The 26,474-nt window shown below is 45.6% G+C and overlaps 1 protein-coding gene across 5 annotated transcripts in view; it reads left to right on the top strand.

Moving 5' to 3' along the window:
• Nucleotides 1-26,474, top strand: part of Tecpr2 (tectonin beta-propeller repeat containing 2) — a 101,266-nt gene that overhangs the window by 69,947 nt on the left and 4,845 nt on the right. For 4 of the 5 annotated variants that reach the window (XM_075947339.1, XM_075947334.1, XM_075947336.1 and 1 more), the window contains 2 exons: nt 895-1,128; nt 12,468-12,616. In XM_075947339.1, coding sequence (XP_075803454.1) covers nt 895-1,128; nt 12,468-12,616 — 383 coding nt within the window. The remainder of the gene's footprint in view (nt 1-894; nt 1,129-12,467; nt 12,617-26,474) is intronic. The other variant, XM_075947338.1, reaches the window with a different exon arrangement.

The following is a 26,474-nucleotide window of genomic DNA, read 5'->3' as shown; positions in this document are numbered from 1 at the left end:
GTTGGAGAGATGACTCCATGGTTAAGAGCACTGGATTCTTTTTCAGAGGTCCTAGGTTTGATTCCCAGTGCCCCAATGGCAGCTCACCACTGCCTCAAATTCAAGTTCCAAGAGATACATATGATACCTTCCGTCTTCCATGGCATGGGTCCTGGGAAAGCACACGATGCAGATATACATGCAGAGAAAACATTCATGCACATAAAATAAAAAGAAATATATCTTAAAAATAAATAAATAAATAAGAATTCCATAACATCTGGTCACAAGTTACAGATAATATTTAACATTATGCAGTGTAGCCAGGATTTGAGTCCCTAAGGATGCTGGGCATTTCAAGAAGATACTACTAAACCTGCAAGTTCTAGAACAACAGAGGACTACATGTATAACTCTTGAGGCCAGGGTAGGAGGAGAAGGATTTCTGCCTTCAGCATCCCACTGCCAACCCCATTAGCAGAGGAACTAGGGAAGCGCCTTCCCAGGGACTGCTGGCCCCTCTCCTTCCTGGGTTTTGGCAAGGTTGACAGTCCTAATATTCTGTATTAAAAATACACTCTGAGGCCTTGATTCATGTTCCTGGGCCATAAGAAATGGAGGTCAAAGCCACTACCCCAGCCAGCTAGCCTTTATAATGTTCCATAGGCCCTGCTTTCTTCCCAGTTCTTTAAAATGTCTCAGGCTTGATCTTTGAAATGCCTATGGTGGTGTTTTTCTACTGCAGAGATGTGGCATACCTACGGTAGCCTGTAAGGTAATGGTGAGTGTTCAGGCAGAGGCTGTGGCCAGTTTTCAGGGCTCTGCCTGAAGAGAAGGGCTAGGGCTGTGCAGTGCACTGTGGGCGGGTGGCTCAGTGAAGCAGCGTTTGATGACAAGTGTGACCCTTTTCTGTAGGAAGCTCCTTGTGGCTGTGCCAGAGCAGCAAGGACCTGTGTAGCATCAGTGCCCAGAGTGTGCAGTGCCGCCCCTCCACAGTGCAGTTGCCTCCCGACGCCGAGATGAGGACCTATGCTGCATGCCAGGATGCTCTGTGGGCCTTGGACAACCTTGGGCAGGTGTTCATCAGGACGCTTTCTAAGAGCTGCCCCACAGGCATGCACTGGACGAAACTGGACCTTACCCAGCTAGGTATGGCTAGTGTGTGAGTGCTTCCCTCGGGTGGAAAGTGGGTTCATGTGACGTATGTCAGTTGCTGGGTTTATAGCTCAAATGGCCACTTGCCAGGTTAAATGAGCTTCTTAAATTTGGGAGGGGGGAACTTTACCTCTCTTACTCCTTGTGGTTTGTACTGCTCAGAACCACAAGAGCTGTAAGGTGTCCAGAAGGTGCCACTAAGATCTGCTGAAAATTATGACAGTCTTTTCTCTCTGATCTTTAAGTTTGTTTTTTTTTTTTTTCAAAATATTTATTTATTTATTATGTATACAATATTTTGTCTGTGTGTACGCCTGCAGGCCAGAAGAGGGCACTAGACCCCATTACAGATGGTTGTGAGCCACCATGTGGTTGCTGGGAATTGAACTCAGGACCTTTGGAAGAACAGGCAATGCTCTTAACCTCTGAGCCATCTCTCCAGCCCCTGATCTTTAAGTTTGAAATGGTGTCTGTGACCTGTGATTGAAAGAGCCCACTGTGGGCTGCTGCACACAAAGGTGCGTGGTGCGGCTTCTCTTTCAGTGGTTAAGGGGGTACTGTGCTGTTAGGAGTCACTTTTCTGTGACCTGTCCCAAGAGTTACAGTAGGCATAGCCTATGGTGACATGTGAAGACACTTCAGTCTAAGAGATGATAAAGTGAGCATACAATAGTCTAGTTTCAGTTGACTCAGCAACTCAAATGTGGTTCTTCTGATACTGGAGGTAGAAACTATACCAGGCAGCTCTCAAGGTCAGAGAGAGCTTGAACTTCAGTAGTACTGTCTAGGAACTGGACATTGTTGTACACTGGCAACCAGTATTTTGTGGACTTGAATAAGTGTTTAATGTAAAATAACTCAGCTATATGAGAGAGGGTGGGGGAAGAGTAGGAAGGGCTGCTTCCTACATTAACCTATACATATCACCACCCTTCTAGTGGGCCTGGGCCAGGCCAGTGACTCTTAGCAATGGGGTTTCTGCAAACTGTTAGAAGAGATAAGGCCCTGAACATAACCCAGTCTGCTGTGAAAACTGCATGGCACCACTAGGAACTTCACAGGAATTGAGATCATTTATGCCTTGGGCTTCATACCTGTGTTCCAGGTCATCTATCTTTCCAAGGGCATTTGTCAGCCTGATAAGATTGCAGCTAGTTATGGGCTGGATATGGGTGCCAGTTGAGCCTGTTGCTCGGCCTGGGAGTTCTTTCATCTACTCAGAGACTCACTGGCCCTGAGCCTTTCTCTAGTAGTCTCTGCCAGACCGTGGAGAGAGGCTATTATTATCTCTGAGAAAAACCAGGGTTTAGTGTGTATTCTCCTCACTACCAAACCTTGAGGTCTAGGGAAGTCTATGCTCATTCATCTGGAAATGGAGTCATTTCCCCCAAATCAGTCCCTCCATATGGTCACCCCACCAGTTGTCACCCCATCCCAAAGGACCCCAGCGAATCTCCTGTCTAAATGTGAGGTGTATCATCTTATTGTGGAAGACTCCTGGGCCTTTGGTTATAGCACTGGCCTGCAGGCTAGTGGAGTATGCACTTGAACCCCTTGATTTGCACCACCATATTGTATACTGAAGCCCTGCCTCTCTTAAGTCTCTCTATCTTGCTCTGTGGTCTCATTTGTTGTGTTATATGACTGATATATATATATATATATATATATATATATATATATATATATATATATATATATTATCAGTATATAAAAGAAATAGACTCTCGGCACTATTTTCTCTGCATCCTAAAACGATGGCTTAAGTCTAGCTGGTAGGATTGGTGTTGGCCAGGGGATCAGACAGAACTTAATAGGAAAGGGGTTGGCTCTTATGCTAGAAGCCTTCCTTTGTGCCATTTAGGGCACTGAACTGTACCTGAGGGCACTAGGCTGTCCTGTACTGCATTCTCTCAAGGTATGGCTTGTGTATCCAGTAGGGAAAGCAGGTGTCTCAAGAGATAATTTTAGCCAGACATAGTGGCCCATACTATTAATCCCAGAACACATAGAGAATTCTAGGCAAGCCAAGGCTATACACAATGAGACCATGTCTCCAAACAGAGTCAGTTTATTATTTTTATTTTATGTGTATGGATGTTTTGCCTGTGTATTGTATACCACATTTGCACCTGGTGCCCATGGAGGCCAGAAGAGGGCTTTGGATCCCCTAGAACCAGAGTTACAGATGATTATGGGTACTGGGAATTAAGCGTCTGGGAGAGCAGCCAGTGCTTTTAATCACTGAGTCATCTCTCCAGTCACAAGAAATATTTTTAAGTAGTTAATTAAGACCAGCAAGATGGCTCTGGCCAGGCGATGGTGGCGCACGCCTTTAATCCCAGCACTCGGGAGGCAGAGGCAGGCGGATCTCTGTGAGTTCGAGACAGAGCTAGTTCCAGGACAGGCTCCAAAGCCACAGAGAAACCCTGTCTCGAAAAACCAAAAAAAAAAAAAAAAAAAAAAAAAGATGGCTCTGAAGGTAAAGGCTCTTGACAGCACACCTGATGACCTGCGTTTGACCCCTGGAACTCACATGGTGGAAGGAGAGAACCAACTCCTACTGGTTGTCCTTTGACTTTTGCACAGGAACCACGGCACATGTGTACCCCCACCCAAGAGTGATGTCAGCCTAAAACCATCGCATCTCTCTCCTTTTCACCTTTCAAACTATGTGACTGCCAAAACAGTGGCTGCGCCTGTAATTGAGAGAGCTGAGGCACTAGCATCACCATTTCAAGGCCAGCCTAGACTAACAAAACAGAGCTACAGCAGCGGGTGTGTGTTGTGTGTGTGTGTGTGTGTGTGTGTGTGTGTGTGTTAGTTAAGAGACTTATTAAATGGCTGTCAATTGAACCCAGTTAAAAAGGTGGAATATAAAATTTTACAGTGATTTATTACAATCCTGGTTTTTGGAAGAAAATGTGCATCACTTAGCAAATATTTAAGATGCTCATAACATTTCAGTTCTCATTATTCATAAATGTGCATGTCAGATACTAGACCATTTAACAAACTAACACAATTTGTAGTTTAATTCATTTGGTCACAATGTAATGAAAACATATTCAGTGTCAGTTTGTGTCTTTAGGTCACAAATAAGATTATACCATGCAATAATTTATATGGAAAGTGTTTTATAATTTAGGAAACAACAAGCAAATGCTACTACTATTATTATTATTACTAGTATTATAGCACATACTTAAAAAGATTCTATAGTAGGGGACGGTGGTGCATTCATGCAATCCCAACTGAGGCAGGGCATGTGCAAGCTTGAGGATAGGCTGTGCTGTATAGTAATGCACACACACACACACACATACACACTTTTCTTTAAAAAGCAGTTTTAAGAAGAAAGTGTTGCTTTTGGGTTTTGTTTTGTTTTGTTTTTGAGAAAGGGTTTCTCTGTGTAGCTTTGGAGCCTGTTCTGGAACTCATTCTGTAGACCTGGCTGACTTTGAACTCACAGAGATTCTCTTGCCTCTGCCTCCTGAGTGCTGGGATTAAAGGCGTGTGTCACTACTGCCCGGGCGAAAGTGTCTTTTTGTGAATAAAGTAACTAAAGCATTATCTCCTTGATTAAGCAAATCAAATGGAAGTTGTCAGGGTGGGCTCCCTCTCAGCCACAAGCCCCAGGCATCAGCAACTTTGGGGAGCTGACCAGCTTCCTGTTCCCATGGAGCACACTGGAGATCTGGCACGCCCTGGGTGCTTTGCTCTGCCGCAGCTCATCTTATCCCTTCAGGAGGAAAGAGCCGGGGAGGAAGTGCACTGACTTGATAGTGGAGCTGAGAAGTAGCAGGTCCCTCTTGTTTACTAGAACCTGTCACAGCTGCTAACTCTGCAGGAATGTGAGGAATCAGAGAGGGTTTGCAGGGAGGAGCTTCTGCCACCCTACCCTGTGGAACAGACTTAACAACATCTAAAGTAAAACCTTCTTTCAAAAACATAAGCCCTCAACTAAGTCGTGGTTGTCTTTAACCTGGTTCTTGGATTCTGAGTGTATTCTGAAGGGTGTGTGCTGTAGGCTTCATTTCCTCCAAATGCATATCTTCTATGAACTCACGTCTCACGGGCAGTGTTATCAGTAGTTATCAACAGTGTGCTTTTGTCCCCCATAGCTGGCCAGCTACTACCTGAAGTTCTGCACTGGCAGATTATAGATTCAGCATAAAATTGTCATCAGTCTCAGCCTTTTGTACTGTATATTATTGTGGAAGTACCTTATCATGGACTTCCCACATCTGACATCAGAACTCTAAGAAGTTCATCTTAACTCCTTGGTAAGACATCAAGGAAAGAAAAATACACTTTATCTTAGAATAAGAGAAATCATCAGGTTTAAGAAGTATGCAAAAGCCGGGCGGTGGTGGCGCACGCCTTTAATCCCAGCAGAGGCAGGTGGATCTCTGTGAGTTCGAGGCCAGCTTGGTCTACAAGAGCTAGTTCCAGGACAGGAACCAAAAGCTATGGAGAATCCCTGTCTCGAAAATAAAAAAAAAAAAAAAAGTATGCAAAAGAGTACTATCATCCTTTGGTATTCTGGGGTAATTGGTCCTTTCTAGATACTGTAGTGCAAGGATACACAAATCCCTTATATAAAATATTGCTGAATTTCCTATCACCTGTTTGCCTTCCACCTTAAAGTCACCTCTGGATTACTCACAAAACCTAATACAGCACAAGTGCCGTGGGAAGAATTTTCACACTGCCTTCCTTGTTTAAGGAACAATAAGAAGAAAACATCTGTGCATACAGGTCAGGTCAGGTCAGTACAGCTTTTTCAGGTATATGTTAGTATGTAGTGTGCACGTGTGGACATGTGTAATGGGCACACATATGCAGGGGCACATGAATATGTGGGGAGCAAAGGTGAACACTGGGTATCTTCCTTGATTACTCTCCACCTTAGATATAGAAGCAGGCTCTTTCATTTGAACCCAGAGCACACCAGTTTGATTGCTCTAGCCAGCTTGCTCCGGAGATCCACTGACTCCATTTCTAATGTGCTGGGCCACCACACTGGTCTAGCATTGATGTGCTGGGAATCCACACTCCAGGCCTCAACCTGTACAGCAAGCTTTTTACCCTCTGAGCCATCTTCCCAGCCCTTTTTTGATTTAATGTTTTCAATAGTTAGTTGAAACTGTAGATGGGGAATCCAAGATACAGGGACATTTCTGACAATTGTTGTGTAGGAAGGAAGAAGTGGTTAAAGCTTATGTCATGAAGGTAGCTACCTTTCCACATGGCAGACCTGCTGTGTTCTGATATAGTCACAGGGTTGTCCACAGCATTGCCAGTTGAACTAATGGCGCCGTCTTTTTGCCATGCACACAGGTCAAAATGACTCAACAAAATTAAAAACTTCTCATCAGACAGTAATTAAGAAAATGACGGAGTAAGCCACTCATAGCAAACATACCTGGCAGACTTGCATCAAAACCATGCGGAGAACTCCTCTAGCCTTTTTCTGATCACAGGACTGCTTTTAAAGTGCAGTGACGACTTGGACAAGCATTTGCCAATGGACACGTTATGCTCTGGAGCTCTAGCTGCCCTGAAATTTGCTTTTCAGAGAAAGCTAACCTCAAACTTGTGGCAGTCCTTCCGTCTCTACTGCTTGAGCAGCACTTCTCAATCTGGGGTCACGATAGGTTTGGGGGTCATATGACCCTTTCACAGGGTCACATAGCAGATATTTACATTAAGATCCATAACAGTAGCAAAATTACAGTTATGAAATAGCAACAAAAATAATTTTATGCCGGGCGGTGGTGGCACACGCCTTTAATCCCAGCACTTGGGAGGCAGAGGCAGGCGGATCTCTGTGAGTTCGAGACCAGCCTGGTCTACAGAGCTAGTTCCAGGACAGGCTCCAAAGCCACAGAGAAACCCTGTCTCGAAAAACCAAAAAAAGAAAAAGAAAAACCAAAAATAAATAAATAAATAAATAATTTTATCATTTGGGTCACCATGTTGGACTCTAGCGTCCAAACACTGAGGAGGAGTCACCCCCCAGAGACCATCTCATATACCACAGCCGATGCAAAAGCATGAGGATTTTATTAATTCTGTCATGACAGGTCCCTCAGCATTCGGGAAGCCGAGAGACCTCGAATAGCTGGTACAGTCTACTTTTAAAGGGGCCACAGAAGCAAGGGTGTTGTTCTTTGACTATTCTGATTGGCTTATTCGAAAGGGCTATTACCAATAATTGACTGGAGAGCTGTTGCCAGATCAGATGAGGTAAGAGGTCATTTTGACCCCGTTTCCCAGGGGACCGAACCAAAGCATACATATATGGGTAATTGTTCAGGAACTAAATACGTGCATGTGTAGCTGTTAGGTCCTTGGTTCCCAGGGGAGGAGGGGAAGCACTATGGCACGGAGGCTGAGAGAATTCAGAATTGTCTTAAAGTCTTACAACCACAATATGAGGAACTGTATTAAAGGGTTGCCCCATTAGGAAAGTTGAGAACCACTGGTCTAAAGTGATGGGATTATAGGTATACATCACCACACATGTGTTCATGCAATCAGAGGCTTCTCTGTCCTGCCCTGTCCCACAACCACTTCTAAATAATCATTCAGATTATTAATCATAGAATGTTTGACCTATAGTTCAGACTTATTACTAACCAGCCCTTACATTAAAATTAATCCATTTCTATTAATCTATGTATTGCCATGTTGCCATGGCTTTTCCCAGTCTGCTGGCATCTTGTTTCTTGGGTGGCTGTCTCACGTCTCCTGCGACTCTGCCCTTCTTTCTCCCTGTATTCAGTTTGACTTTCCAGCCTAGCTATAATCTGCCTTGCTATAGGCCAAAGAGGGTGTCCTCCATTATCCTCCATTGTAGCAAAAGGCCTGCTAGGATCCCAACAGGACTAATGATATTGTCAGTGCCAGCTCCCATCAGCAGATCCAAAAGCTGATCAAACATGGGCTGATCATCCACAGCCCCATGACATCATCCCATGGCTTGGTGTTACAAAAACACCTTGGTTTGTTGGTCAGGTGGAGAGTGCAGTCAGTGCTCTGATGTCCACTGTCTGCTGGGTGGAGAGGATGTGGAGTGTGCAGTGGCTACTCAGGAGATACTGCTGTGAATCTGAGAGCTGATTGAGAGCTGTGTCCCAGCCCATCCTTTCAGGGAAAGGAGAACATACTCAAGACAAATTTTCAGAGATAGACCAACAAGCTGAAGCTAGACAGCCTGCCAGAAGGTTTTGGCCATCCTCACACAATGCAGCCTGCATGGGGAGCACCTTGAGGCCAGGGAGGAGATCCAAGATTGGAGGTACATACTTGTAATCAGGAGTCAAGGCCATCTCTTGGCTGCACAGTGAATTGGAGGCCAGCTCAGGTTATGTGAGACCCTGTCTCAAAACAAATGAAAAGGGCTCTGTCTAAGAAAGAAAAGGAGGGAAAAAAAGATGCCTTTCTCCTTTCTGTATGTGGCTATAGTAGTAATACAGGTAAGTCAGTAGACTAAAACAAGCTTTTATTAACTTTAAGACTCGTGTGGGGAAGCTGAGAATTAGCTCAGTTGGTCAAGTGCTTGCCTAGCATGAGTTCTACATTCACTTCCCAGCACCACATAAACTGAGTGTGCTGGTGAGTGCTTGTGATCCCAGCACTGGAGGTGGAGGCAGGAGCCTTAAAAATTCAAGGTCATCTTTAGTAGTTAGGCTAGTTGCAACCAGCCTGAGATACACAAGGAGACAGGGTTTCTCTGTGTAGTCCTGGCTGTCCTGGAACTCTGTAGACCAGGCTGGCCTTGAGCTCACAGAGATCTGCCTGCCTCTGCCCCCCCCAGTACTGGGATTAAAAGCGTGTGACATCACTGCCCAGCTTTTCATGAGACACTGTCTTAAAAAACAAACAAAGAAGAAAACTAAATGTTAACAAGTGCTATGAGCCACAGCATTGTAGAGTAAAAGCACAGCTGACAGATCTACAGACAGAGCCTCCAGAGGTGATCTGGTGGAGAACCCAATCTGCACAGTGTCGGGAACACTTGTTTTTTTGATTTTTTTTTTTAAGTTTTTACTTATTAATTATGTATACAGCGTTCTGTCTGCACACCAGAAGAGGGCACCAGATCTCATTACAGATGGTTGTGAGCCACCATGTGGTTGCTGGGAATTGAACTCAGGACCTCTAGAAGAACAGTCAGTGCTCTTAACCTCTGAGCCATCTCTCCAGCCCAACACTTGTTTTTTTGGATAGTCACTGTCAGTTCTGTAAAATCTTGTGACACCTTGGCTCTTCTCCCGTCCATAATGGGATTCATTCCAAAATACCGCAGCAGTGTATAGATCATTCCTTGAGATCACTTCCTTCTGTACTGGCCCTCATTGTGGGGCACCGGTTTGAAAGCATTCACTCAGCCAAACCTTTGTTCTCATAGTCAAATCTACATAAAGCTAGTCCTCTCCAATTATGCTTACCTACAGGAATTACTGACAGGAAAGGAGCCCTGAGTAGGAGGCGCTGATTAGGAGAGACAGTATGTCTGCTCTTCCTGATAAACAGGTCTGGATGACTCTGAATTCTCTAACTGCCAACTCAGGAGAGTGTAACCTACTGGTCTTTGCTCTTCCCTAACCAGCTATTAATAGCTGTACTTACCTTCACCTTTCACTTGACACAAGGTCTTAGTCTAGGAAATTAACTGATCCTTTACCCATAAAATATACAGGAAAAAAGCTTAGGTTGCTAAACCAGCCCCAGAGAAAGAAATTCCTTCTCACCTGGGTGCCAGTGGATACAGCACTCTGATACTTAGCCTGTCTCAATCCTAATCCTAATCCTCCCAGTGTCTGCTGGGGAACTTCACAGTCGCTCCTCCTGAGACATAAGGTGCCCACCTTGTCAGTCTTTTATCCATCCTGTTAGCCTTAAGAAGTGCATGCTTGGTATCATTGTTATTAACTATGTCTGTGTGGGTATATAAACTGGAAACCTTGCGGGATGGGTAGAATAGCGAGGAATATCGAGAGAGCATTAGAGAGAGCATAGTAAGGATAAATGGGACATGATAAAAATACTGACGTGAGCGAATTTATTTTATTTACCCACAGACCTTATTAGTCAGGTTTTCGCCTGTTATAGCAATCCTTCTGCATCCTGAGAGGTTTAGTGAGACTTAATCCCAACAGAAACCTTGATAAATAGGATGTAAGCAACTGGACTTCACAGGACAGTGCTAATCAGTTTGTAAAGTGGTGCAACTTGGAGAAACTGTCATTCTGTTTAAAAGTGATGCTACCAATCCTAAACCACGTGGTAAAAGGAAAGAACCAACTCTTACAAGTTGTCCCTGACTTACGACTTACACACATACACACATGTGAGTGTAGGGGCTGGAGAGATAGCTCAGTGTCTAAGAGCTTCCTGCTCTTGTGGAAGACCCAACTTCAGTTTCTAGAACCTATGTCAGGTGGCTCACAAACATCTGTAGTTCCAGCTCCAGGGAGGAATCTGATGCCTCTGGTTTCTGCCAGGACTCACACAATCACACACAACCTCCCTCCCTCCCTCTCTATCTCTTAATTTAAAATACAATAAAAATAAATTTGATGAAAAATTAAAAACTGTTTTACTTTAAGACATTTAAATTTTTTTTAATTTTTTAAATGTCTTAAAGTAAAACCTATGTTCTGACAGTTCTATGTGAAAAAAAAATAGGGGATGGAAAGATGACTTAATGGCTAAAAGCCTGGGTTCAGCTCCCAACACCTACATGGTGACTCACAACCATCTGTCATCTACTTACAGGGGCTCCACCTCCCTCTGCCCTCTTCAGGCATTGTACACACATGGCATACTCGCATACATGCAGGCAAACACACACATGTAAAAAATAATTTAAAAATCTTCTTTGAAATAAAAGAAAAGTAATACAGGTTTCTGCTCCCCTCACTCTCCTTTTGAGACCTGGCCTCAGTGTGCAATCCAGGAAAGCTATTCCTATTCCTTCTGCCTCTCAGGGGCTGAGACTACACTGTCAGGCCTAGCTCGCCACAAGAAAACAAAACGTATGCAAGAGTGGCTATAGCACTTTTGCTCTGGTAGCAAAGCATGGAAATGGCCCAGATGCCCACCCGTAAATACAGAAGCTAAGTGTGGCGTTCGTGTGCAACGCAATGATGCTTAGCAAAAAGGGGGAGTGACTCCTGCCTCGGGCTGCTTCCTCTGTAGCTCTGGCGGTAGAAGTCAGTTCAGGATCCATCCTTGGCTATATAACAAATTTGAGGGCAGCTTGGGAGACTTGAGAACCTGGCCTAAAGCAGAGGCCATGGGCAGGGAGGGACCTGAGAAAATTCTTAGGGAGACAGAATGTTCTGTATCTTGATAAGGTATGGGTTGTTCTGGTAGATTAATTTGTCAAATCTGGACTTGAACCTGAACTTGAACTTGAATCTTTACATTTGTTGTTTATGGACTTGGAGGTCAGAGGTAGCTGGCCTGGGTTCAAATCTGCTGTCCCTTTTTGCTTCCTGGGTTTGCCACCACCTGCCTGTGATCCAGGATAAATTTCCTAATTTCTCCAGTGCAGACCATCTATCTGTTGTTTCTGTAAGGTTTGAAGTGAGGTTGTGAGAAACCAGTCTAGAAGAGCTAGTTCTAGTTCCAGGACAGGAACCAAAAAGCTACAGAGAAACCCTGTCTCGAAGAACAAAAAACAAAACAAAAAAATGGCAGATTCTGTTTCACACAAGGTTTTACCAGGCTTTTTAAAAGATTTTTTTATTTATTATATATGCAGTGTTATACTGTATATATGTATATACAGTGTTATGCATGCCTGCAAGCATGCCTGCAGGCAAGAAGAGGGTACCAGATCTCATCACAGCTGGTTGTGAGCCACCCTGTAGTTGCTGGGAATTGAACTCAAGACCTCTGGAAGAACAGCCAGTACTCTTAATCTCTGAGCCATCTCTCCAGCCCCCAGGAGATTTAGTCTTAATTCTGGTAAATATGCGTCCCCGTTCCACACATCCAGAATTTACTACAATGGCCCCATGTTGGATGAAGCTAATGGGGGAACTCACATGGAGATGTGTATTTCCAGGCTTGATATCTCAGGGTACTGTGTTTGATAGCATCATGGCTACCTAGCCAGCAACCTACACAGGATACTCTGAGGTACCTGGCAGCCAAGCCAAGGCTCTGTACCCCATTTGGAAGGACAGCCAGGTGACATACGCCAGCATTCATCTGCAGAGGTAGCCTCCTGTCTTCCTCTGAAGTAGTTTATATACCAGGTGAAAGAGCAGTCATTTGACAAAATAATTACAGTGTGTATTGTTTCTCTGCAGGAACTGTAAGACTGACCAGTTTGGCATGTGGAAATCAGCACATCTGGGCCTGTGACTCCAAGGGTGGAGTTTACTTCCGTGTTGGAACCCAGCCTCTGAATCCCAGTCTGATGCTTCCGGCCTGGATCATGATTGAGCCACCTGTCCAGGTAAGCAAAGCCAGCTGGACAGAACTCGCTTTTATTAAGAGGGAAGCTGTTAGGATGCCTCCCGGGGCACATGGAGAGGTGTGCCCTGTCAGTACTCCGGTCACTTGACAGTCCACACTTGGAATTTGGTATTTGTTAAGTTTATAGCTAAACAGGTTATTCAAGATTATCTGAAGCAGCACAAGTTTTTTTTTCCTTTTAAAGTAATTATATTTGATTTCTCACCAAATGAAAATTACCCTTTAAAAAAAATTAAACACTATTCACAATACAAAGAAGAAAGTAAAATTTACATAAAGTGTTACCATGGAGATAATCTGTTCTCAGTGGGTTTTGTTGTTTTCCCTAGCAATACTGGAGACTGAACCTAGGGCTCACAAATGCCAAGCACTCTACCCTGACCTGCAGCTGTGGTCCTGTTATTAGTGTTCAGTGAGTGCCTTCCCTAGCCTTTAGAAGTTTTGTTTCCCAGGTTAGTGGAGCGTTGCCTATCATGTGTGGGGATTTAGTTCCAGCACTGCCTTTCCCAAACCTACTGCCCGGCTCCTGTGGATTTCAGGTTATAGAGTGTTCTCACATGGTTGTTTGTCAGGTTATAGTGTGTTCTCACGTGGTTGTTTGTCAGGTTATAGAGTGTTCTCACATGGTTGTTTGTCAGGTTATAGTGTGTTCTCACGTGGTTGTTTGTCAGGTTATAGTGTGTTCTCACATGGTTGTTTGTCAGGTTATAGTGTGTTCTCACGTGGTTGTTTGTCAGGTTATAGTGTGTTCTCACGTGGTTGTTTGTCAGGTTATAGTGTGTTCTCACGTGGTTGTTTGTCAGGTTATAGTGTGTTCTCACGTGGTTGTTTGTCAGGTTATAGTGTGTTCTCACGTGGTTGTTTGTCAGGTTATAGTGTGTTCTCACGTGGTTGTTTGTCAGGTTATAGTGTGTTCTCACGTGGTTGTTTGTCAGGTTATAGTGTGTTCTCACGTGGTTGTTTGTCAGGTTATAGTGTGTTCTCACGTGGTTGTTTGATAGTTGCTCCCAAAGACCTCAATAGGCTTGGTTTATGTACTAGATATGTTTCTCTTAAACTGTGTAAGGAGAGATAGCTCAGCAGTTAAGACCACTGACTATTCTGCTAGAGGACAGGGCCTCAACGTCCAGCATCCACATGGTGACCCACTAACCACCCCTGACTCCAGTTTAAGGTGATCCAACATCCTCTTCTGGCCTTGGTGGGCATCAGGCACACGTGTGATGCATAGACATACATGCAGACAAAACACTTTATACACATAAAAACACAAACATAGGCCAGGCAGTGGTAGCCCACACTTTTAATCCCAGCACTCAGGAGGCAGAGGCAGGTGAATATCTCGAGGCCAGCCTGGTCTACAGAGTGAGTTCCAGGACAGCCAGGGATACACAGAAAAACAAACAGAAAAAAGCCTTTATGTGAGGGGCCATAACATCTCCAGAGTTATTTTCTCAGACTTCTGTGAGTTTACAGGGACTTTTCCTGTCTCTGCCTCCCATCTCTCCATGGAGAGCTAGGATTAGGGATGCATATAACCACCTCTGACTGTGTGGGCTCTGAGGTCCAAAAAGTTAGTCAACTTCATCATTCTTTCAAAATACCCTCTTTGGTTTTATTGATATTCTATATTTTCCTATGCTTTATGTATTGCTATTCTAACTTTTCTCGTTTCTTCTTCTCATTCTGTGTACCGTGCTTTGCTTCATATTGATGTCCCACTGATAGCTCTGAGCTGTATTTATTACAGTTGTGCATTTTTGAAGCCCCATGATCACAGTGGGCTGTATGCAGGCTTTGGCACATAGCAGTGTCGTAATAAGTAAAGAGCTAGACTGCACATTATGGTTGTTATGGTTTTCTGGCTGAGTAGCATTTCCTAAATAGTTCATGTTATGGTTTTGGTCCCTTTAAGAGACAAGCCACGCCCACTCCCTCCCCCATCTGCTGAGGCAGGCTGATCTTCAGCTTCTGGCCTGAGCTCACCTCTCTTTTCCATCTTCCTTTCAGAGAGGCAGCTTTGCTTCTGCCTCTCTCCCCACTTCTCTGCTTCCCCCCTTCTCTGTCTCTTTCTCCTCTTCTCTCTCTCTCTCTCTCCCTCTCTTTTTCTCTCCCTCTCTCTCTGTCCCCCCCTTCACCCTTCCTCCTCCATAACCCCCTGAATAAACATTCAACCTCACCCTGCATGTCGTGTCTATCCATGTTTCTGTCTTCTACCCCCCCCCCCCCCCGCCATGTGTCTCCCTGCCTGGGACCAGCCATTGCTCAGGGACCAGCAGCTGTCTCTGCCTGGGGCCCACTGCCTGCTGCCACATGGCCCACCACCACTGCTCTGAGACCAGCAGCTGTCTCTGCCTGGGACTGGCTGCTCCCAGGGCCCGCTGCCTGCCACCACATGGCCTGCTACCACCATTGGGGACCTACAGCATTTCTGCTGCCTACTGCCGCGGAGATCTTGGAGCATTTTTAAAAAAGAACAACAATGGTGGCAAAGACCCTGTCCTCAGCCTCCGCCCCAGGAACCTCTCTGCTTGCTGGACAGCATGAACAACAGTGTTGCAGGAAGGACTGTGTCAAGTCACAGACTTCTGCTTCTGTCTCCGTCTAGACTTCGCAGTAACCTCAAGAAAGCAAAACTAAAATGGAGACGAGAGCTTTAACATAAGTGACTGTAGTGATGGACAGCTGGACACAGGAAAACCCCAGAATAGAATAAAGTCACCTGAAAGAACTTTAAAACTGTGCTGAGTAAAGCAGACTGTTAATGGCTGTAAAGCACGCACCCTTCAGTAGCTCTGCTGAGCTGAGCTGCATTTTCTCATTTTGTACGTTTTGTTGTAGAAGGAATTCACTATGCCTGGGAATTTGGAACTACAAATGCTTTCTCATTTGTTCCTAGGGGAAGCTTTGTTTGTGTGTTACCCTTCACACTGCACCTTTCCAGGAAGTGCCCTATCCTTAATCCTGCTTTTGCCCCAACAAGCAGAAGCCAGAGGGGTTCCATCTTTATAAGGAAATGGTTTTGCTTAGAGCATCACAACCCTGCTATATGAGGCCGACTATAGTGGGCCCAGTCCTGCTCCCGCTAACTGCAAGGCTTCTGGTGGACTCTAGGACTATGTCATTTCTAAGGTTAGAGGCAACAATGAGCTATTACCGCTGGTCTCCTTGTACCAGCCTAAATGCTTTACCCATGTGTGTCCTCCCTCATGGCAACCCAAAAAAGCAGTTACTTCTGTCCTTTTCTCCCTCCCCGCCAACCCCCTTCAGCCAGTGGGGCCTGGGACCCCCAAGCGCCTGAGGGTCCCCACCCCCCACAACTCCCCACCCCTACCAGCTCCCAGCCTGCCCGCTCCCCCACCACCACAGGTCACCCCTGAGCCCCGCACCTCAACCTCAGCCCTGCCTGGGATCAGCTGGAGCCCGGTCGCGCCACCAGAGGGACAGGCAGCTTCCCCCTTTCTCCTTTTTGTTTGGATTGGTTTTTTTTCTTTTTTTAAAGACAGGGTCCATATCATTTAGACTAATCTCATATTTACTGTGTAGCCAAAGATATGTTTGACTCCTGGTCCTCCAGCTTCTCTATCCTGAGAGGTGAGATTATAGGTTTGTACCACTCTGCTTGGCTAAGGTTGACCTTGACCTTGGTGTGTCTTCCTGCTCCAGTCTTCCAGGTGCTGAGGGGCCAGAGAAGACAGTCCAGCTCAAAATGATTCAGGAAGTTGCCAGAGGCGTTATCTCTAGTAGGTGGTGTAGGGTTGCCCTAGGCCTTTGCCCAAGATAGAGTCACCTAAAACACCAAGGTTTATGATTCATATGGAACCAGGCCTGTTGGGAAAGTGGAAACTGAACTTTCTCCAGTTCTCAGAAGTTTGCTGACTGCTTGTCTTAGCAGAACAGCCCAACTGAAAACACCCTGTAAAACCCAAACTCCTCCTGGGGACAGCCCAGCAGTTCATACCCTGAGTAAAGGCTTCAGTGGGTTCTGGTTCTCTCTCTAAGCCATGCAAGTGGCAGAGCTAGAGCGCAGACTTGGGTGTCTGCCGCCGGATTTGGTTCCTTCCTATGGCTCTAGGGTCCTAGACCTATGCTGGGACACTGACTCCAGACCCTGTGAGGGTGGCCATGATGCTCCCTTGAGCTCACTGACATCACTCACAGGTTAGTGATGAAGCCAACAGTTAGCAGTGAGAGGGATGGTGAGGATTCAGTAAAAAGATCCAATAGTCAGGAAGATTTTTCTGAATCTAAACTTTAGGAATTATGTAGAAGATCCATACCAGACTGTAACTGACTTGTGTGCCCGTGGTGCCTCTGCACCTCTGCTCAGGCTTCGTATCTGGTGAAGGACGTCCTCAGAGCTGAGCAGAGGAGGAGCCACCGAGGGTGCCCAGGCACATGAAATGAGCAACAAAGCCTCTCCAGTTAGCAGCAGCTCCTCTATTTTTGTTTCCTGGTCTTTGGTAAAACCTCCCTCTTATAATGGTTTTGGGGTGAAGTTTTTACAAAGTATTCAAAACAAATGAGTCAGTTTTCAGACTTGCTAGTGTTTGGGAGGCCTTAGAGGAAATATTTTTAGTTGTATTTAGCAGCTTTCAGAAGTGGAGTTTGCAGGGTTTTCTGTCCATATTCAGGGTGCCTCTAAGGCCAGCACAAGTAATGGTGTGTTTATTGCACTACGGGCTCTGTGGGCTGCATAAAAGAGGAGTCCTCAGTGCTGGAGACATGGCTCAGTGGTTAAGAGCACTAGCTGCTCTTCTGGAGATCCTGAATTCAATTCCCAGCAACCACATGGTGACTCACAATCCTCTTCTGACATAAAACCTGACATGCAGATAGAGTACTTATAGACATCAGATAGATAGATAGATAGATAGATAGATAGATAGATAGATAGATAGATAGATAGGATAGATAGATTGGATAGATAGATAGATTGGATAGATAGAAAGATAGATAGATAGATAGATGGATGGATGGATGGATGGATGGATGGATAGATGGATAGATGGATAGATAGATAGAAGTCCTCAGGTAATTACATCCCACTTGAGGCTGAATCTTCTTCCAGGAGAACCCTCCTTAGCATTCGTTGGGTCACTCTGAGCAGGTGCTGCTTCTTCCTGATTCATCTCTATTGCTCAGCTGCGGAGCCATCTGCCCCAAGTCGTCTCTGCTACATAGTGTCCTTACTGGACACCCAGTGTTACTTACTCTGCCTAGACTGTGGAGACTTGGCCTGGCCGAGTGAACTGTATAACACAACCTCCATAGAGCTGGCAAGTAGCCAGACTAAGATGTAAAATGTTACGTAAATTTCACTGCTGTTACTATGTTGTGGTTCTCTCAAGTTTCATTGTGCTGTGCTGGTCTGTGAACATGGGAGGTCTTCCCATCTTCCAATTCTTTCCTTAGTGTTGTAATGTTTTCATTGCAGAGGTCTCTTACCTCCTTGGGTAGTTTAGTTCATTTCAGTTTTTATATCATCTATTGTCACTTTTTGCTTGGTTTTTGAAGCTATTGTGAATAGGTCTTTTACACTTTACATACATACACTTTGTGTATGTGGTATGTACATGCATGCACACCTGGAAACCAGACCTCGGCATCTTGTGCCACTCCATAGCCCTCTGCTTTTTTTTTTTTGTTGTTGTTGTTTTGTTTGTTTGAGACAGTATCTCTCACAGGAGCCAACACATAAGCTAGACTGGCTAACCAATGAGCCGTCGGGGTCAGTCTGCTTCTCTGCTGTACCCTAGCACTGGGTTAGAGGTGCATGCTGCCATGCCCAGCTTTCCCCGGGTGCTGGGTTTTTGTTTTTTTTTTTTTGTTTTTTGTTTTGTTTTGTTTTTTTTTTTTTTTTTTGGTTTTTCAAGACAGGGTTTCTCTGTGGCTTTGGAGCCTGTCCTGAAACTAGCTCTGTAGACCAGGCTGGTCTCACAGAGATCCACCTGCCTCTGCCTCCCGAGTGCTGGGATTAAAGGCATGCGCCACCATCGCCCAGCAGGACAATGGTTCCTGCAATAATTTTGGGGGGAAACGGCTCCTGACAGGGTGGTAGTGGCTCACACCTTTAATCCCATCATTCAGGAGAGAGGCAGGTTGATTTCCATGAGTTCGAGGCCAGCCTGGTCTACCAAGTGAGTTCCAGGACAGGTTCCAAAGCTACACAGAGAAACCCTGTCTGGGGGAGGGGCGGGCAGGGCGAGAAGAAAGAGCTCTTAACTGCCAAGTCATCTCTCTAGCTCTTTTTATAGAGTTTGGAGACAAAGTTTCATGTACCCAGATTGGTCTCAAATATAGGTCCTGGTGTCCTAGAAGTACTGATCCACTTAACCTCCACCTCTCAAATGCATGAATTACAGGTGTAATCCATTCCCAGCTTCTATGATTTCTTTCTCAGCAAATTTGTTATTAGTTTATAGAAAAGCTTGTAAGTTTTTAAAAGAGTTTTTTATGTGTATGCACATCTTCATGAATTTATATTCTCCACGCGTGTTCAAGTGCCTGCAGAGACCAGAAAGCACCAGGTCCTCTGGAACTGGAGTCACAGCAGTAGGAATTCCCATGTGGGTGCTGGAACTGAGCTTTCAGTGCTCTTAATGCCTGAGCCATTTCATTTCTCCAGTTCCATAAAACAGGTTCTTTTTGTTTTTTGGATTTTTTTTTGGCTTTTCGAGACAGGATTTCTCTGTGTAGCACTGGCTGTCCTGGAACTCTGTCTGTAGACCAGGCTGACCTCGAACTCACAGAGATTTGTCTGCCTCTGCTGGGATTAAAGGTGTGCTTCACCACCGCCTGGCTAAATTCCTAATTTTTGTGTTGATTTTGTATCCCACTACTTTGCTGAAAGTGTTTGTTGGCGCTCTCTCTCTCTCTCTCTCTCTCTCTCTCTGGCTTTCAGGATCATTTAATATAGAATCATACCACTTGAAAATTGGGGATAATTCAGCTTCTTCATTTTCTATACATATCCATTTTATTTATTTATCTTGCTTTATTTCAGTCTGACTGAAATTTAAGCACTATATTGAGCAAGAGTGAAGAGTCCACATCCTTGTCTTGTCTATAATTTTAAAAGAAATGCTCTCAGTTTTTATCCGTTTATATAATGTTGGCAATAGATTTGTTAGATAGAGCTTTTATTATATTGAGGTATGTTCCTTCTGTTCCTGCTTTCTTTGGAGCTTTTATTATGAAGTGATATTTAATTTGTCTACATCTTCAGAGATATGATTTCTGTCTTATCTATATACTGTAATTTATTGGCTTGCATATGATGAACCACTCCTGCATCCTTGGATGGAAACCCACTTGATGGTGATATATGGTGTTTTGATGGTTTTTTTGTTTGTTTGTTTGTTTTTGTTTTTGTTTTTTTTGAGACAGGGTTTCTCTGTGGCTTTGGAGCCTGTCCTGGAACTAGCTCTGTACACCAGGCTGGTCTCGAACTCACAGAGATCCGCCTGCCTCTGCCTCCTGAGTGCTGGGATTAAGATATATGGTGTTTTTATGTGTTGTTGAATTCACTTTGTACGTCTGTGTTCATCAGGGAAGTTGGAGTGTAGTTTCTCATTTTATTTTGTCCTTATCTGGTTTTGGTAGGAGTAGACGGGCTAACTCCACAGAATGTATTTGGTATATTCTGTTCCTCTCTGTCTTGTGGGGTGCTTTCAAGAGCTTGCTGTTTGTTCTTTTTAGAGATCTGTTAGAAGGAAACCACAAAGCCATCTACTCTGGGCTCTTCTGTTTGAGGAGCCGTTCCTGCTTCTGTCTCATTCCTTGTCAAGGCATTTGCTTGCTTTATCTTCTTGAGTTGTTTTGTATGTCATATATGTCAGCCATCCTAGCCCGCAAAGGCTGTTTTGTGAAGAATCTTCTCCCTACATGGTCCCTGGATGGTTTAGATGTCCCCAGCTTGCCTTCTTGTGTGTGTTCTCACTCTTTAATAGTCTTCTCCTTTCTGTAAGTAAGGGTGTAGTCAAATCACCAAAACCTTGTGGTTATAAAGAATGGTTTATTGGGGACCAAACTGCCAAGATCTTGCAGAGGAAAACAAAATGCTGGGAAAGCAGGTTTTATGTGACAGTCAGCAGAGTGGGGCCTTTGTTCTAACACAGGCAGTTCCAACTGACTAATGCCCTTGTCAAAGTGAGCTTAGGGCAGTTTGAGAAGGGTCCCTCAGAATACAGGCCATTGCTGATGGGTTAAAAGAGGCTCCCTCCGGGCTGAAGAGATGGCTCAGTGGTTAAGAGCATTGCCTGCTCTTCCAAAGGTCATGAGTTCAATTCCCGGCAACCACATGGTGGCTCACAACCATCTGTAACGAGGTCTGCTGTCCTCTTCTGGTCTGCAAACACACACAGATTGAATATTGTATACATAATAAATAAATATTTTAAAAAAAAGAGGCTCCCTCCTAAAAATCAGAAACCCTCTTAAGGTTTCCATCTATGCATAACAATCCTTCTGTTTAGGACAGAGTTCCACTGGGGGAGGGGGCCAGTTGTTCTAACATTTCCCTCCCTCCCTTCCTTATTTTTGTTGTTTGCTCTTTGGTGTATGGCTGGGGATGAATTGATAGTGCTGTGAACTCACCTACTGGGTGAGTACTGACTGCTGAGCCATATCCCCCGGGCCTAATTTTATGGATTTTGTTGTTTTCATTGGTTTTTAAACAGGGTTTCTCTGTGCAGACCTGGCTGTCCTAGAACTGGCTCTGTAGACCAGGCTGGTCTTGAATTCAGAGACACACCCGCCTCTGCTTCAGAGTCCTGGTATGAAAGGAGTGTGCCACCACTAATTTCACAGTTTTGTGGTTTGTATTGAGACAGGATCTTGCTAAGGGCATGCAAACCTTGAACTCACTGTGCAACTCCGGTGACTTTGAACTGGTGATCGACCTTCAAGTTGCTGGGACACTGACCTGCGCTGCCGGATCTAGCTTTGTGTTTTCATAGCAGACATTTTCTTTAAATGTTACAAATTCTTGATTTTAAAGAATGAGGCAGGAAGGGCTGAAAGAAGCTCTGCCAGGTTAGAATGAAGCTCAGTGTGAAACACTGGCCTGGCGTGCAGGAGGCCTGGGTTCTATCTGCAGCAGCCAGGGCAGGGTAGGCCAGGATGTAGATCAGTGATAGAGCACATGCCTAGCATGAGTGAGGGCCTGAGTTTGATCCCTGTACCATATAAATCACATGCATAGTGGCACATGCCTATAATCCTAGCAAGGTAGAGGCAGGAGAATCAGGGATTCAAGGCCAGCCTGAATTATATACTTTTTGCTTAAAAAAAAAAAAATTTAGCTGGATGATTTTAGTCCCAGCACTTGGGAGGTACAGGCAGGCAGATCTCAGTTTGAGACCAGATTGGTGTACAAAGTGATTTCCAGGACAGCCAGAGCTAGACTACATAGAGAGAATTTGTCTTTAAAAACCTAAATAAAAGATAGATAGATAAATGGATGGATGGATGGATGGATGGATGGATGGATGGATGGATGATGCTGTCATTTCCAGGGACACCCTCCCCCCCAGCTAGCCACAAGTTGTTTATGTGAGGGCCCCTTTAGCAGCCCCCTAACGAGCTGCAAGGAACATGGGTTGGGGGTGGGGAGGCAGTGCTGCATGCTGACAGTATCTCAGCCACAGCAGTGGGCAGATAGTGCTCCAGTTGGTTTTACCTACCAGCTCAGAAAAGACAGGATGTCGGAGTTGCCCAAGAAACCTATTTCTAAGCGTGTTTTTGCAGCATATCCCCTATAACTAGCAAATGCTGCTCTTTGCTGGGTTCTGAGACATGCTGTAGTCCAGATGGGAAGTCCACTGGCATTAGCATCTAGGTTTCAAGCTTTTCTGAAAAGGGAAGAGACCAGAAGCAGAAGAGTGTTTGCCAGAGAAAACAAGGGACTAAGGAACAAATCAATGTAGGTGCCACCACCACGGAGCCCGTAGGTGAACCCATACACCTCAGTGTCTTAAGGCTTAAACCTGCAAACATCAGAGTACACAGCAGAGACCCTGAGTCCTCTGGGAAAAGGAAAGTTTAGGGCTGTGTCACCTTTCAAATGGAGTAAAGGTTAAAAGAGAGAAAGTTGGAGAGTGAACCGGAGGAGAAAGAAAAGGAAGTCTTTAAGGTGCCACTGGCCTCAGGCCACTCTGCTTGGGTAATGTTTCCTCTGCTGGGCTCAGGGTGAGGGTATGCAGGCATGCACACGCTCGTTAAATTCCTGGTTGTAGGTAGGCGTATTGAGATAAGGCTCAGCTTGGCAGTTTGAAGGACTCTGGTTTGAGCCCAGTCACTGCAGCTCCAGGTGCTAGTGCTGTAGTTCTTCTTACCCGAATATAAAGGAGTTGGGCTGGACTGACCTCGTGGGTCACTTTGGAGCCAAGAGGCTAGGAAGCAGAAAAGCGAGTTTGTGTTAAACGGAGTCCGTTTGCTCTCCCGCTAAAGTGAATTGTACTGTCCGTTGTTATTGTGGTGTTTCCCCAGGCTTCGCGCCTCTGCTCTGCTCATCTTGTTAACATCTCTCAAGCAGCAAAAGCTTAAACACAGGAGCTATTTGAGGGGAAATACAAAGCATGGCTTGCCTTCCCTAGGAACCTGTCAGTCAGGGGGAGAGCTAGTGGCACAGAGGGAGCTAAGGAGCTGGCAGAGGACCACCCTGACGGTGGTGATTGTGGAGGCCCTGGAGCCATCCTGATGGCTCTTTGGACTTAGCATGCACCAGGGCCATGGAGCACTGGAGCAAGCCGCACAGCCTGTCCAGCGGGGCCTGTTGCCTGTGACAGCAGTGGAAATGGCCTCTAGTGGTAACTGCCAGTGAGTAGGCCGGGAACACATACAGACTGTGCCTTTCCACTGACAGAGGTGTGGCTGTGCCTCCTGTCACAGCAGCCTCTTCTCTTGAAGAATCGGTGTATGCCACATGGGAAGGTACCAAGCCCAGTGTGCTAATTCATACTTGCTGGGCATGGTGCTGCACCTTGAAATCCCAGCACTCAGGGCAGATTATGATTTAAAGGCCAACTTGGCATGGCATGACCCTATCTCAAAGAGCTTAGGGCTGGGGATATAGTTCAGTGGTAGAGAGTTTGCTTAGACTACACAGGGTCCTGGATTTTCCTATAAACACATGAACATACACACACACACACACACACTAGGACCAGGCTTTGTCTATGGTAGCTAACCTAATATAAATGGAGCAGAACTTAACTGCACCTGATGCCTAGGGATCACCCTTTTTTGTTTTGTTTTGTTTTTGAAACAGGGTTTCTCTGTGCAACGTTGGCAGTCCTAGAACTCACTATGTAGACCAGGCTGGCCCTGAACCTGGAGGTCTGCCTGCCTCTTCCTCCCGAGTGCTGGGACTAAAGGTGTACTCTACCATGCCTGGCTCAGGTGGCCCTCTTATTTCGGGACCTGAGACCCTCACTGTGGCCCCAAACAGCTTCCTCAGCCCACATTGGGGCTTTTCTTCTCAGCTTAGGAAAGTGTCCACAGAGCTGCTGTGTCTAGATCATAGTGATACCATCTGTAACCTGATGATGGGGAGAATGGCTACTCCTGCAAAGGGGGTTCTTAGGAGGAAGAAAATGTGGCCTTGGTTGTTTCTAGTGATGAGGGATGACCCTGGGGCTTTATCATTTGGGGGTGTGGGACAGCATCCCCTACCATACTGTATTTAAAGGAAGCTCTAGTCACCAGCAGTCCCTTTGATCTATAAACATTTAAGCATATTGATGGCTATAATTAAACTGCTCCAGAAAGGGGCCTTGGTTCCTCCCACCTGTAGCCTGTAGCCTTTTAAATGACACTTAACAAGTGTGTGCATGTACACACAAGTAGCTGCTCCTTCTCTCAGCTCACCAAGATTCTATGTGGGCTCTAATGTTCCCATGTTGTTCTTGAATTTTTAAAAACTGCTATCACATTTAGCTGTCTTGTGGGAGGGGGTCATGCTGCAGCACACATGTAAGATCAGGAGACAACTTGCCGGAGTTAGTTCTCTTCTTCTGCCATTTGGGTCCTGGGACTTGGCTTGGTGACAAGTGCCTTTACCAGTGAGCTACCTCACTGTCCTTATTCTTAAATTATTTACTCTATTGTACAACTTGTATTCTTCCTTCCCTTTTTCTTTTAATTTATATGAAGTTTTAAAGCTAAATAAGCCAAAATTTTAGCTTTTTACTTTTCTTTTTAATAACTTATTTTTATTTTACATGCATTGATGTTTTGCCTGATGCATGTCTGTGTGAGGATGTCAGATCTCCTGGAACTGGAGTTACAGACAGATGTCAGATGGCACCTACTGCCATGTGGATGCTGGGAATTGAACAATGCTCTTAACCCATGAGCCGTCTCTCCACCCCGCTTAACTTCTGTATGCACAGTATGAAGTGTTTGTAATTGTAGATTCATAGGTGCTTATGGCTAGTGTGGTAAATAGAAACAGCACTGATGTGTTGGCAGGCTGGGCCCAGGACCCCTCCTCTGTGTCAGTGCTATGGGGCCCAGCAGCCCGCCTTCCTCACTCTGCCCAGTGCATAGTGGGACAGCCTCTTCCATCCCTACTCTTGTGCCTGTCACCCTGTAGGACTGGGACTTGACCTAGAACAGCCCTCCTCAAGATCTGTACCCTATGATCCCAGACTATGGGGTAGAAATAGGAATCATGTGCTCAAACTGTAGAGTAAGCATATTGCTCAGAGAGATTCCCTAAGGTGTATTATTTGGGCACAACCAGCACTGCAAAGCTGGGCATGAGCTGCAGGCCCAGGCACTGAGCTGGTCACCGTACAGAAGTCCTGGTGACCAAATCAGTGTCTGGCAAGAGCAGCACTGGGAAGGGTGCGCTGTCCAGTGTCTTCCAGAGATGAGCTGATACCCAGTGGTGATCCATGGGCATTCAACTGCAGATCTAGAATAGGCAGACCCTCTGTGACATATTTGACCCTGCAGGCCTAGAAGGTGACTTTTGAAATAACTCTGGTTTCTTCTGCTGCTGTTTTATGTTCCCTATGACACTGCAGGGTCGTACAGAGCCCTGTGGCATCCTGCTACAGCCCTGTACTCTACAGCCTTGACTCTGACAACCCTTCTTTCCCTAGCATCCATATAACACAGGTGCCTAAACTACCTTCTCTTCCTACCCCTCCACCCTCACACTCCTTCTGTACTTGGTGCTCTGCTCATCCAGTCAGATGAGCCTGATGATGGGTAGAAAGCCACCACTGAGAATGGCCAGTGGGTGAGAAGTTGGCAGGTTATGAGTGCTTCAGTAGACATTGGGGATGCGTAGCTCTCCACAGAGGGAGAGAGAGTCTGGCAGCTCGAGCCAGCAGGGGTGTGATGTCAACATCGTGACATGAGCTAAGTGGAATGTGGCTTGAAGCATGCATCATAACCACATAGTGACAGAGCAGAGACCACCCATCGGAGAGTAACTGGCCAGAACTCGGGAAACTAGAGCCATGAGAGGGCATGCAGCAGGGAAGCATCGGCACCGGGGACGGCCAGTCCTTCAAGGCTTTGGTTATTCACCTGGACTCTAGGTCACTCTGCTCTCCGAAACATTGGGGCTTTGTTACTCTGCAGAGTGGCCTGCTCCAGCAAAGCAAGCAACATTGCAGGGATGTGCTCTCGCCTTTGAAGAGCTGACAGCACACCATGGCATGTACAGCCAGCCTGGCGCCTACCTAAGGGCCAGCTCCTGTCAGCATTCTCTCCTCCATCTCCCATACCACAGGAAATGTCACCTGCAGCGAAGGTGCGACAGGAGGACTCACAGTTAAGGGAGAGTCTCCAGGTAGATGTCAGGGTGAGCTGGCCAGGCG

Source organism: Microtus pennsylvanicus, chromosome 14 (genome assembly GCF_037038515.1).
Source record: "Microtus pennsylvanicus isolate mMicPen1 chromosome 14, mMicPen1.hap1, whole genome shotgun sequence".
Classification (NCBI taxonomy): domain Eukaryota; kingdom Metazoa; phylum Chordata; class Mammalia; order Rodentia; family Cricetidae; genus Microtus; species Microtus pennsylvanicus.
Note: the sequence above shows the minus strand (reverse complement) of the source record. Positions and strands in the feature narration are given on the sequence as shown.